We start from the raw sequence: 12,220 nt of genomic DNA on the forward strand, positions 1-12,220 counted from the left end.
GTTGAGCATGGAAGTTGCAAATTCAACTTGGTTGTTTAACAAAAATAAAGATACTGAAAACATGATTTATTTTCTCAAGGTTCAGATTTACTGAACACTTTCTTCCCTCCCACCCCTAATTTTGGCCACACACACACACACACACACACACACACACACACACACATAACACAGCCCTCTTATAAGGGCTCCATTTACCTCTGGATATTCAAGAGATTAAAGTAATGCTGGTTTTGTAAGTTTTCTCCTTCATTTCAAACTTGTTTTAACACTAACAACAATGAAAAAGATACTAACAGAAATAAACAAGGCCAAATATACAGATGTCCAGCTTTTTGTTTTCTGCAGGGAAGGAAATAATATTATAAGCTTCCCAGATAAAACAGTAAAACCAGTAATTATAATAATGTTGGTAGTGATAATCAAAGGCTGATTGTCTCCTAGAGACTTACAGTTCCTCTGTCTTCTCTTAGCTTAAGATCTAAAACCCTTCCCTGTTGGATTTCAGGGTAGTGGTCTGCTCCGCTTTTCCGTTGGAGGGTTTAATTTCTTGTCATTGTTCTTCTCAGACCGCCACCGTATCTTGGGATATCCGAACCTTATACTCAACAGTGCCTGAAGACGCAGAGCACAAAGCAGAAAATTTACTGGTGAAGGAGGTAAATGTGATGCTTCCAATCCTTTATTTTATAAAGCTTCGTTCATGCTCGATACAACTTACTATTATTATTGTTACCCCCTCCTTTTGGATAGAGGATTCCAAATGCTGTGATTTGTTTATGTCTGTCCGCCTTCATCTCCTATGGATGCTTTCCACTTTCCTGTTAATTGTTTTTCATTATCTGGTGACTAATCAAGTTTTGGATTTTTTTCCTTCTGTTTTTATTTCATTTAAAATTACCCACATTGAGAAATATTTTTATATTCTTAGTAGAAAAATGTGATTTTATTTTACTTTCAGACTGAGCTGTAAGAAAGGCAGTACAATGTGAGGATTTTGGAAAACAGGGTTTCTGTTTTAAGAGAAATATTTCTTTCAAGTACTAACCATGGAATTTGTTAATGGTAAGACACTGTAGACAGCTTTCAGGCACTCATAAAACTATTGGTATAGCATCTACTGGCATTCACTTGGTATAGGAGAGACCTACAAACTGCTTCTTTATCTTCTTCATCAAAACAGACTATAGGGCTGCTTCATGCCAGGGACTTCAGCAGATATTTATTGAATGAATAAAGGATGCCAGTCCTTCCTTTAGGGAAATGCAATGATAAAATTTATCCCAGCACAAACCATGCTGCCCTGAAAAGTGTAAATGCAGTCTTCAATTTTGAAAACGTAATATATCCCAATTAGGATTTAGTTAAAGCTAAATTTCACAACCCTTTCTCAGCTCTCAAACATACTTGTATGAATATAAGCTAGCCTGATTAGTGTACATATCAATACTAATCTGATTAATCACACTTCTTTATTGAAGTATCACTGATATACAATCTTATGGTTTCATGTATAATCATACATGTTTTATGTTGTATTATTCAATCCAGATCAGCTTTTATCATCAATCAGCCTGTTTATTTTTATTCCAGTTCCTTTTTTTCATATTTATTTCCCAAAGTTCACATTGAATTGCAACACCTTCTAAGGAGTAGAAAAAAGAATAAAGTGCAGATTCAGATAACATCAGGATATCTGAGAATACCATTTTCACATTTAATGATAAAAATAATAACTATAACATCAGTACCATCACAATTTGCAGCCACCTTCGAGGAAGTTAAAAATAGGCCATTGCTGTTTAAAAAAAAAGAGTTGGCAAATCATTTCTTACAGAAGAAAATCAGAATCACTGAGACCAGCTGTATAAGTAAAGTCCTTCAGTGATATGTGTTAAGTAGGATTTGAAATGTTTATGATACTGAATTCTTCATGAAAATATTTAGCCAATTCTTCTGTGTGTATTCACTAAAATATTATACTTCCTTCATAAATATCTTTAGCTTTGTTGTTAAATTTATTTCCATTTTCCTTTTCTTACTGTTCATTGCTGAAAGGTATTGATTTTCAAGTATATGTCTAGTTTACTTAATTAATTCTGTTGTCCTAAAAGTTCTTATTTAACTGTTAGGTGTTTAACTATATCATTTGCAAACAAACATTTCTGCATTTCTATTAAGTATATTGTTTCGTTAATTTTGTCTTATTTTTATTATCCAGTATTTCTATAACAATATTCAATAATAGTATTATTAGGCATCTTGTCTTATCCTTGATTTTGGGAGAGGACTTTAGTATCTTTAATGCTTTATAAAACTTAGTGTTTTATGACAGTTTCTAGCATAAAAGAAATGTCTGAGAAGGGTCTTTCTCGGTTTCTTTACAGTGCTTGTAAAGACTGGTTATCCTGTTATGAAATGCATATTCAGTCTCAGTCTGCTGATACATAATAGCTTTTCTACTTGAATTTAGCTCTAATGAATTAATAGGTTGCTCTCCTGTGGATCCATACTTGTGTTTCCATATAAGCTTCCTTGTCCAGGTTCTTTTATGACCATAATACTCTACTGCATAAGAATTGATAAAACTTTATTTCAAATTTTTGCATTTATATTCATGAGTGCAGTTTAGTGCTAGTTGTTTTTTTTTTCCTTTGGTATTGGAGAAATAAATCCTTGCTGTAAAAAAATGGGGACACTCTACATCTTTTTCTATCTTCTTAAATAAACATATCAGTGAAATAAAACAATATCTAGAAACAGATCCAAGTACACATGGTTACTTAATAAATGATAAATATACAGCACTTCAAATACTCTGGAGAGGGTTGAAAAATTCAACAAATAGCATTTGGCTATCCATTTTGGAAGGGGATAAAGTTAGGACTCTATCGCATAATACGTACAAAAATTAATTCCAGATGACTGGAAAAAAATCAAAATTTTAAAAACAAAAATCATAAAAATGTAAGAAAACATTTTTAAATGGAAAGTTAGGGAAAATGGACAGATTTAAGCAAATAAAAATTTAAAATTTTTGTCTGATGAATAGTACTATAAATAAAGCCAAAAGAAAATCAAATAAATTATTTGCAACTCATTATGTCTTTTGCCACAAACACACACTCATTCCCAAAATTCAAAATCCTATAAGTTGAAAAGAAATAAATTAAGAACCCAGGAAACTATAAGCAAAAAACATGAGCAGGCAGTTGAAAAAGAGGAAATGTAACTGGCCAAGAGGCATAAAAAATCACAAAGCCTCACTTGTAGTCATGGAAATACAAATTAAAGCAAAAATGGCATGTAGTATCTGAAAAAAAGTTTTAAGATGAGTGTAATTTAATAGTAGTGGAGATATAAGGAAATAAATGCTATCACACAATGTTTATAATGGTCACATGTCTATAACCTTTTGAAATGTAATTCAAATGTATTTAAGTAGGACATATAAATGTGTAACATGTGCATTATAAAAACAAATACAAGGGCATAAAAATAGAATTGTAAGCATGAGTTTTGATGCATTGTACAATTTATAATATCAATTGATAAGGGTGGGTTTGAATAAATTTTGGCACATCTATATTTTGTAATAATATATAGCCAGTAAAAATGTCATGTATTTAAATTTATCAACTTGGATACTCATGATATGTTGTTAAGAGAAAAAAGTAAATTGCAGAATATATCATATGATATCAGTGAATATATAAAATCTGTAAATGTATATGTAAATAGGTTTATATAAGCCTGGAAAAAGTATTTTAAAATGCACATCAAACTCAGAACACTGCTTATATCACAAGTTTGGGATTGTAGGGGGAAGGTAGAGATTGATTTTCACTTTATATATTCTGTATTGTTGTGGTGTTCCAAATGAAATTTTGTACTTAAAAACTATTTTGGAAAAAATTAATTAGAATATATCTTTAAATGCTGCCAGAATTTGAGGTAAACCAACTCTCTCTACTAAAATTGTCTCCAGAAGTGAAAACCCAACTTTGTTGTTCAAATCATTAAGTAGTCACTTTAAAGATTACATCAGATTCTTTGTAACTGTTAGTATTTTAGTTTGATAAGGAAAATACCACATGGAGCCATCAGAATCTCTTAGGTATTTTGATTCTACCTGCTGGGCTTGTCTGCCCATCATAGACACCAATTAAGTTCATCTAACTTAATCTATTCTTAGTCGTTTGTACTGTTAACGGCTTTGGATTTATAAACATTGCCGTCGTTCGAGGGACTTTTCATTGTATGGTCCTTTTGCCTCTTTCTGGGTGTAGAGGGCATTCGCGTGTTCCCAGGTTTTCACCAGTCTCCTTTAAGCTGTGGAAATCGCCCTGCGGAGAACCAGAGACTCTCGCTCTCCGGTGTGGGTCGCCAGCACCTGAGGCTCTCCAGGCTGTGGATTTGGCTGCCAGGCTGCTCTAGCTCTGGGCTCTTAGCACCTTATTGCCCTGGGTGCCTTTGGGGTGGTGGGTCTTGTCCTCTCAAATCCTAAACTCCACCCCCAACCTCTGGATCCAACCAAGTGTCTAGTTTAGCTACTTCCTCAGGATGGCTCGAAAAGCAGCTAGAACAGCACTGGAGCCTCCTAAGGATAGTCTGGGCTTCTGAGAGGCCTTTGGTTTTGTTTGTGCTTTCATGAGCTTCTGCACCACAACTTCCCACGGCCAGATTGATCCCCTTATGTCTGTAGTTCTCTGAGGATGTCAGCTTCGGAGGAGCGGCCTGTGTGTCCTGGGAAGAAATGTCTCATCTTCACCTTTGTTGCTACCTGAATTCCCTTTCCATTGCTTGCATCCCGGAGTTATTCCCCCTTTTCTCACCTCCACCCTCAGGTTCTCCTTTCTCCTAAGAACTGCCCCTGGGAGAAGTCAAGTACAACTCCTTTTATCTTAGATCCCAGGTACCAGCCAAACTTCTATGTTGCAAATCTCAGGACTGAGCATAGACTGGGCCACATGAATGAATCTTTCATGTATTTTTCCCAACTGGGTGGATCTTAAACAGAAAAAAAAGGAAAAAAAAAGAAAAGAAAGTAGAGGAGGAACTCTGGAACAAACTACTGGATTTTATTTCCTGCTAATTTTTTTGTATCAACAGAAGTGAAAATCCTGTGGAAACTCCTTGTGCTTGGTTTTAAGGATGAAAATAAAGTGAAACCTTTGCCTGCAGGACGGCAAGAAGAGAAACTCCAGTTACAAAGATCACGCCATGATAGTGGAGCATGAATAGGCAGGTCTGGAGCCAGTATATAAAAAGAAAGGGTCATCAGAGAGCCCGTTAAGACTGAAAAGCACCCCCAGAGAATTCTGATGGCAGAAGTCTTGACCCCAATGGTTACCCGCAGCCAGCCGTTACTGACTGCGTACTTTGTGCCAGATATGATTCTAAGCCTCTACTTGCAGTAATTACAAACACAGCCTTCGTCACTGTCATCATCATCTTTTCATGATGAGAAAACATTCATAGAAAGATTAAAGCAGTGTGTCCTGCATCATACAACTAGGAAGAGAAGGATCTATCACCCCAACCCAGGCCAACTCGTCCCTGGCCTCTTAACCATGATGCTACGTGCAGGTGTGGTGCTTGGCTGTAGCTGCCCTCTGGAAGGAAAACGTCTCTCAGGCTTCGTCCTAATAACCCACTCTAGCTTTATCCAGGTAACTCTGATGTGTTACGCACATTTTGAGAAACTCTGGCTGGATTTTTGAAGCCAGATTAAGCCAGCGCCGTAACAAACTCACTGACGTTTGTAGGGTTTTGTAGAAGCACGTGTTTTTCTTCCAGTGGTGGCTGCACTGTCCTAAGCAACCTTTTTGGTCCACACTGTGCCAAATTGCCCTGTGGTTCCCCATGGGGTGATAAACACCATGGTTGCTAGGCAACAAACTAGCATGAATCTAATTGAAACACAGCCAGTTCAATACTAATTTTAAATCATCTCTCATTTCACTCTACTTGGACATCTCTCAGCCTCTGGTGAAAGACTGTAGGCATTCTTTTCTTTTTTTAATTTTGAATGACTTCATATTTTATCTCTCCCTTTTCTGTATTACCTGCTATCGATTCTCTTCTCTGTCTATTAAATGTAAGGTTAAATAGTTCCCACATAAGAGTATAGGCTTATTTCACATCCACCTTAGGCTTTCACGGTTACATTTATTAACATCAAGCCATAGTTGAGCAGTATTATACATATATGTGTATCTCTGAGCACTTTGTATTATAAGTATTGCTACCTCATTTGACAGCCTAGAAAGCAGGTTCTGAATGATTAACTAATTTTTCCAAATTCACACAGAGCCAGAATTAAGGTCCTGATCTCTCTGACTCCATGCTCCAAGCTCTTACCCACTTTGCTACCTCTGGCCCTTTGAGAAATTCTTTAAACATGCACTTAAAATCCAGACCTTAAGAGGATATTTCCACTGTTCATAAGGGACGATATTCTTCATTTTGACAAGCATTAACTTTTCTGCCTCAGTTTTCCATCTTTAAATAGGGATCTTAATAATCCCAATGCTGTTTCTAAAAGTAATTATAGCAATGCTATGAAAAGACTTGGGAAATAACAAGTGGGGAGCAGTGTCTTTATCTGATCCTAATAAGTGGCTTAAAATCAACATCTACAACCTTTAAAAAAGAAAAATTTTCCTTTTTAAAACAAGCACCACTCCCTTCCTCTGAGGGCTTGGGGGAGCAATTAAAGGGATCTATAAATAGGATGCAGACTTCTTAAGCAAAATTTCTATAGCAAAGTTTTCATTTTAATATGCACGAAAGGATAATATAAAGCCAGCAGCTCAAAACTCTAATTAACACTAAGCTCTTACTTTGGTCTCTCTTAACAAAGAAGATGAGAGCAGAGAATTGAGAATGATCCAGTGGCCCAACAGGGAGCCAGGGTCCAGGGACCACTTCGGCTGAATGGCTGAAAGAAATACTGACAAAGGACTATAGCAGCAAGTTACTCTGTCAACAAAAGCCCCCTGACATTTCTGGTAACCGAGTTGCTGCAGGAGTAGAAAAACAGGGAGGGGGAGTCACAAACTTAATCCAAATCTCATTTTGGTCAAGAAATAGGACACTTGGAGACTTGAGAGTTATGGAAACATTAAAAGAACAGAAGCAGTTATCTATCTATGTCTTGTATGTATTTGTACACACCCACAAACACATAATGATTCTGTAATGTCCTCACTCAGAGAGTACTAGGTTACTGGGACAAGAAAAGGTTCAGATTTTGAGCAGGGATTCCAGACCAGAAATAGTGGAATTCTACACACACACACACACACACACACACACACACATACACATACACACACACAAAACAGGACCCGTGACTGACTGAGAAATACAAATCAGACAAAATAAATGTTGTAATCTCTAGGCTGCCATAGAAAATTCACACTAAAAGCCAACAGAACAAATGGTTGAGATCAGAGGAGACACCAATTTCACACAGACACAGACACCCTTTCTCTCTCCCTCTCGCTCCCAAACTCCTTAACCTGCTCATACCCACTGGGACAGTCTTAGCAGGGAATATGATGAAATATTTCCCAGAGTCATTTGGCCATGGAGAAATTCTGTCCACTTCCCCCCCAGTTGTCTTGAGAAACATCTTTGAGGCATACTGATGTAAATCTGATGGAAGATCATCAAGAACTTGCGCACAGGGCAGCTCCCGTGAAACAGAGCCAGCTATTAGGTGAGCCCTGACAGGCACTTCATTAAGACAGATGGTGATGAAGAGAAAGTAATATTAAAACCTCCAAAAGATCAAAAAAATTGTTTCTTTCTTTTCATGCACTCCATTATTCTTAGTCCTTATCAATAGTAATGAAAATGTCGAGGGAGTTAACCTCTTGCACAACTAGGACATGATCCTAGATATACCCCAGCGATAGCAGTTATAGGCACTTATCCTCACACAGCAAATTGTAAGTACAAATGGGTAACTTCAAAGTTTGAAGTTCATCATAATGATCACAAAGGTCAGAGTAACACTGTTTTTGGCCCTTAATTTTCTCCTCTCAACCCCCTAGCTAGTTACCAGATTATTTTTTTCCCTGTCTTTGAGGTAAATGTGAATTCATTGGCTTTAACAAGCTGCTCTTTTAGATATACCCTGAGTGGAATTAACTACCCTATCTTTACAGAGAGCTAAATTCTTTACACTGAAAGTTCCTCTCCCATTGACTTATACTGGACTATGGGTCACATACAAAGTGTATGCAATAAAGGACCTGTCCCCACGTGGAAGATTGAACTGGGCTTATTATTCAACAACATTTATCACTTACTTAACTATTGGTACCCAGTGGATGTAACACAGCCCCTGCCTGCAAGGAGCACCCCATCAGGCAGGCAGTAACAGACTTGTGATCAGACTTTTGCAGTACAACATGACAATTACCCTCGAGTATTACCATAAAATAGAGAAGCAAGGTCAGGTTCACATGTTAGAAAAATATAACCAAAGGCACACCAGACAATGGGTTGGTTGGCTTTGGGGGATGAGTAAGACTGAAGAGAAGTTGGACAGATAAGAGCCCACTTCAGTGGCCCAGCTGGGTTAACAACCTGTACTGATATGGCAGCATGATTGTGGGGACAGTAAAGAGCTAGGGATGTAGAAATCGATAGGAGGTGGTGACTGAAAAGAAAGTGAAGGACAGGATAGTGATGACTCCCACATTTCCAGCTTGGACTCTTAGCTAGATAGGGTACCAATGACTTAAATAAGATGCCTAGAGGAAATGAAAGATTGCTCGAACAGGGATGGATGAAGCAAATAAGATGATGTCCTGGCCAGCAGGCAGAGGGAGATGTCCAAGAATACACAGATCTCAACATGGAAGGAAGGAGCGGGCAGGTGCCCTGGGTTTGAAAGTTGAAGCTTTGAGCCTGGAAGACCTTGTCCAGGAATGCCATGAGGGCAGGGCTGGAGCTGAAAGGCAGGTCCCTGCGCTACCCTCCCACTTAAGGGGCTGGTAAAGAGAGCCTTGCATAGCATGTGGAGATGGAGTGGACAGGGAGGTAGGGAGAAAAAAAAAATTGATTTCTTAGAATCAAAGAAGAGTCAATAGTAAGAGTGAGTCAATGGTATAAAATATCAAAGAAGTGTGCAGGTAAGGGTCCACTGGATTTGGTAGTTCAGAGTCAATGATGATTCTTAACAGAGCAGTTTCAGAAGCTCTGAGCTAGCCTGATTACAGTGGGTTGAACTCTGAAGAGATGTAGGATGGGTTATTTTATCAAACAAGCTGTTAGTGTATTGTCCCTTTACCTACAAGGTGTTTTGAGAATAAACTCAGGAAAAATAATGGAACTCTTCAGGTAGAATACTCTATGCACACCAAAGTGAAAAATAGTTCAGTAGGCTATTAAGTGATGTACAAAATACTGCTTAATTTATTAAGAAGAAAAACCTTGCAAACATGACAAGCAGTATAATTAAATGAATATAACATTAAAAAATAAATTTCTTCCTCTTCCATCATTTGGACCCAGATAAGCGGCATGTAACTAATTCAAGAGAAAATTACAAATATTCCAGGTAGAAGCTGCATCATGTTGAGAAGTAAAGATGATATTGGCTCCTAGACAAAGCAGAGAAAATTATGGGAAGAGGGAGATTGGCCATGATTTCAAATGTATTTTGTGCTGCCTATTTTCGTTAATTGAAAGAACTATATCTAACTAGATTTGAAATGCATCTTGTGTCAAGAAAACACAGAATTTCATTTCTTGCTTTTATGGCTACAATTAATTTATGTGCCTTATGTTTAATTTTGGACTGCATATGAGGTACATTGATAAAGAAACCACTCTTTTAATCAAATGCCTTTGTACTTTCTGCAGATTGTTGAATGTCACATGTAGAAAAATGTGCACTGAAACTTACCCAGAAATAAGAATAGGTCTTTCAATAAATGATTCTGGGCTTTTCTGCATATATAAATAAATTAAGTAAAAATGAGTGCTGTTTTCTGATTATGAATCATTGGGCAGCAAATGAACAGATTCTAATGCATTCATTGATGTTAGACTTCAGAATGGTGGCCGTAGTTTTTCTCACTCTAGAACGACCCTGTTCAATATGACATCAGCACTACATGTACAGTTTAAATTACTGGCAGATACTGGGAAACATGTGACTATAAAAATGTCTCCAAATTAAAAAAAAAATTCATAATCCTTCCTTAATAAAATTAGTGTAAATAAATGATTTTTGTTTCTATTGTGAAGAATGGGGCTCTTAATTCACTAATGAAGGTCTTGCTGGAGGTTTAGGGACTTCTGATTTTTTTAGATATTTGCAACTTCAAGAATTTAAAGGAAAAATTATTATCAAAATCTGCTATTGTCCTATATTTAGCCTACTCTTAACTTACATGTAATGACTTTATTTCTGCCATGGCCAAAACAAAATGAGTCACCCAATGTTTTTTAATGTGCAACACTAAAGATAATAAACATATGAAAGTTGATTAAGATAAATTCAAATTTGTTTTTAGTGGCATTAGAATAAAATGTATATGGAAACACTGATGAAACAGTAAAAACAAAATGGTTTTGTGTTTCACATTAATGACCCTAAAGAAATTTATTTTCAAGTCACTAAATCCCAGAATAATAGTCTTGTTTCCAAATACACAAAACTGTTACAATTTCAAATTGAATTCCTCTTCTGCCCCCCAAAAAATCACCCCTATGATATTTGGTGGTAAGTGAATGAAAACAGAAGTACAAGTTAGAGACCCTGGAGTGTAAGAATAAGAAAGAACCCTTTAAGTTTGAACCTAAAATTTCAGTTACATTGACTTACAACCCAGATTTTATGCCTTATATGAAAAGAATGACGAGATCATAATATTGCCAAGGATTTTTAGTACCATCTATTATTCATGTCCCAACAAATTACTTGCAAGATCTAGCTGGGAAATTAGTGCATGTTCCCAGGTTAGACACAGGTGTGATTTAAGAAAGTCTAATTTTACAGTTTGTTCAACTGCCTTAATACAACACATCTTGAACAGACAAACCAAATATTTTGATTCACTTTCAGTTTAGAATCAATGAAGATAACAATTTGGGCTACTTTATAATTCCAAGTAACAAAATAATTAAAAACTGATTTTTGCCTATGGTTGGCACTTGATATGACATTCTGTTTTACACTGTACATGCATATTTATATACATAGTAACACTATCTAATATCAAGTAATATTTTTTTGAAAATCAAACTCAAAATCCAGCAAATAAGATTGTACCACGAGTCCTGAAACTGATCATTATCAATATTTACATTGTTTCTTTTATCCAAACTCATTTATATACTTCTCTCCCAAGAGTGTAGTGTAAGTTTTAAAAAATCATTAACTGTTCAACTTATCTTTACACTGTAGAAATCAATTATTTCATTTAAAGGACTATATAATGGGATCCAATTAAAAAAGAAATGTTTTCTGTGCCTTTTCTCTTTTTCTTTAAAATACCAATGTATTGGGTGACTGCATGTCCTGGTTTGGAGGAATGGTCTAGTGTTCTATTTGTTGGACTGGCTAATAGCATCTTCCTTCAATTCGAAGTGTCTCATTATAGACACTATATTATCCAGGCACACTTTCAATACATAATTTGCCAAATCCATTTAATTTCATGATGCACATTCGCAATAGGTACACAATAGTCATAAATAACTCTAAACTTTATAAAGAATGGCATGAATATGAAAATCACCACCATTATTTTACAAATATAGAATTAATCCCTTTGGTTAAGGGCCAAAATGAACACCTAAATATTTTTGGCAAGGATGTTGTCGTGTAACTAAGTAAACCTGGGTAGCCAGAAAGAAAAATAATTTTTATCTAAAAAATCCATCTATTACCTGCTTATTACTCTGTAGCCAGAATCTAATAATCAGTCCTTTCAAGAGATAGACAAATTGCATTGCCACACCCAAATTGCTCTTTGAGGTATATAACATGATTTGAATTGATTCTGATGATTCTCTAAGGAGAAGGGGAAACGGAAAAAAAGATGAAATATTTTCTTTACAGTATTTTGGGTGCCACTTAACAATGGCCCAATCTTTTCTGAAGTATTTAGATTTTTAGAACTTTCAAAGTGTTATGTATAATTACTTGCAAAGGAAAAAGGATAGAGGAGATGCATTCATTCAACAAATACAT

General features: G+C 36.1%; 1 protein-coding gene across 1 annotated transcript in view; it reads left to right on the forward strand.

Moving 5' to 3' along the window:
* DOCK10 (dedicator of cytokinesis 10) overlaps nucleotides 1–12,220 on the forward strand; it is a 183,917-nt gene that overhangs the window by 58,646 nt on the left and 113,051 nt on the right. Inside the window, exon 3 of the mRNA XM_036913661.2 lies at nucleotides 570–659. Coding sequence (XP_036769556.2) covers nucleotides 570–659 — 90 coding nt within the window. The remainder of the gene's footprint in view (nucleotides 1–569; nucleotides 660–12,220) is intronic.

The sequence above is a fragment of the Manis pentadactyla genome, chromosome 6, assembly GCF_030020395.1.
Source record: "Manis pentadactyla isolate mManPen7 chromosome 6, mManPen7.hap1, whole genome shotgun sequence".
Classification (NCBI taxonomy): Eukaryota; Metazoa; Chordata; class Mammalia; order Pholidota; family Manidae; genus Manis; species Manis pentadactyla.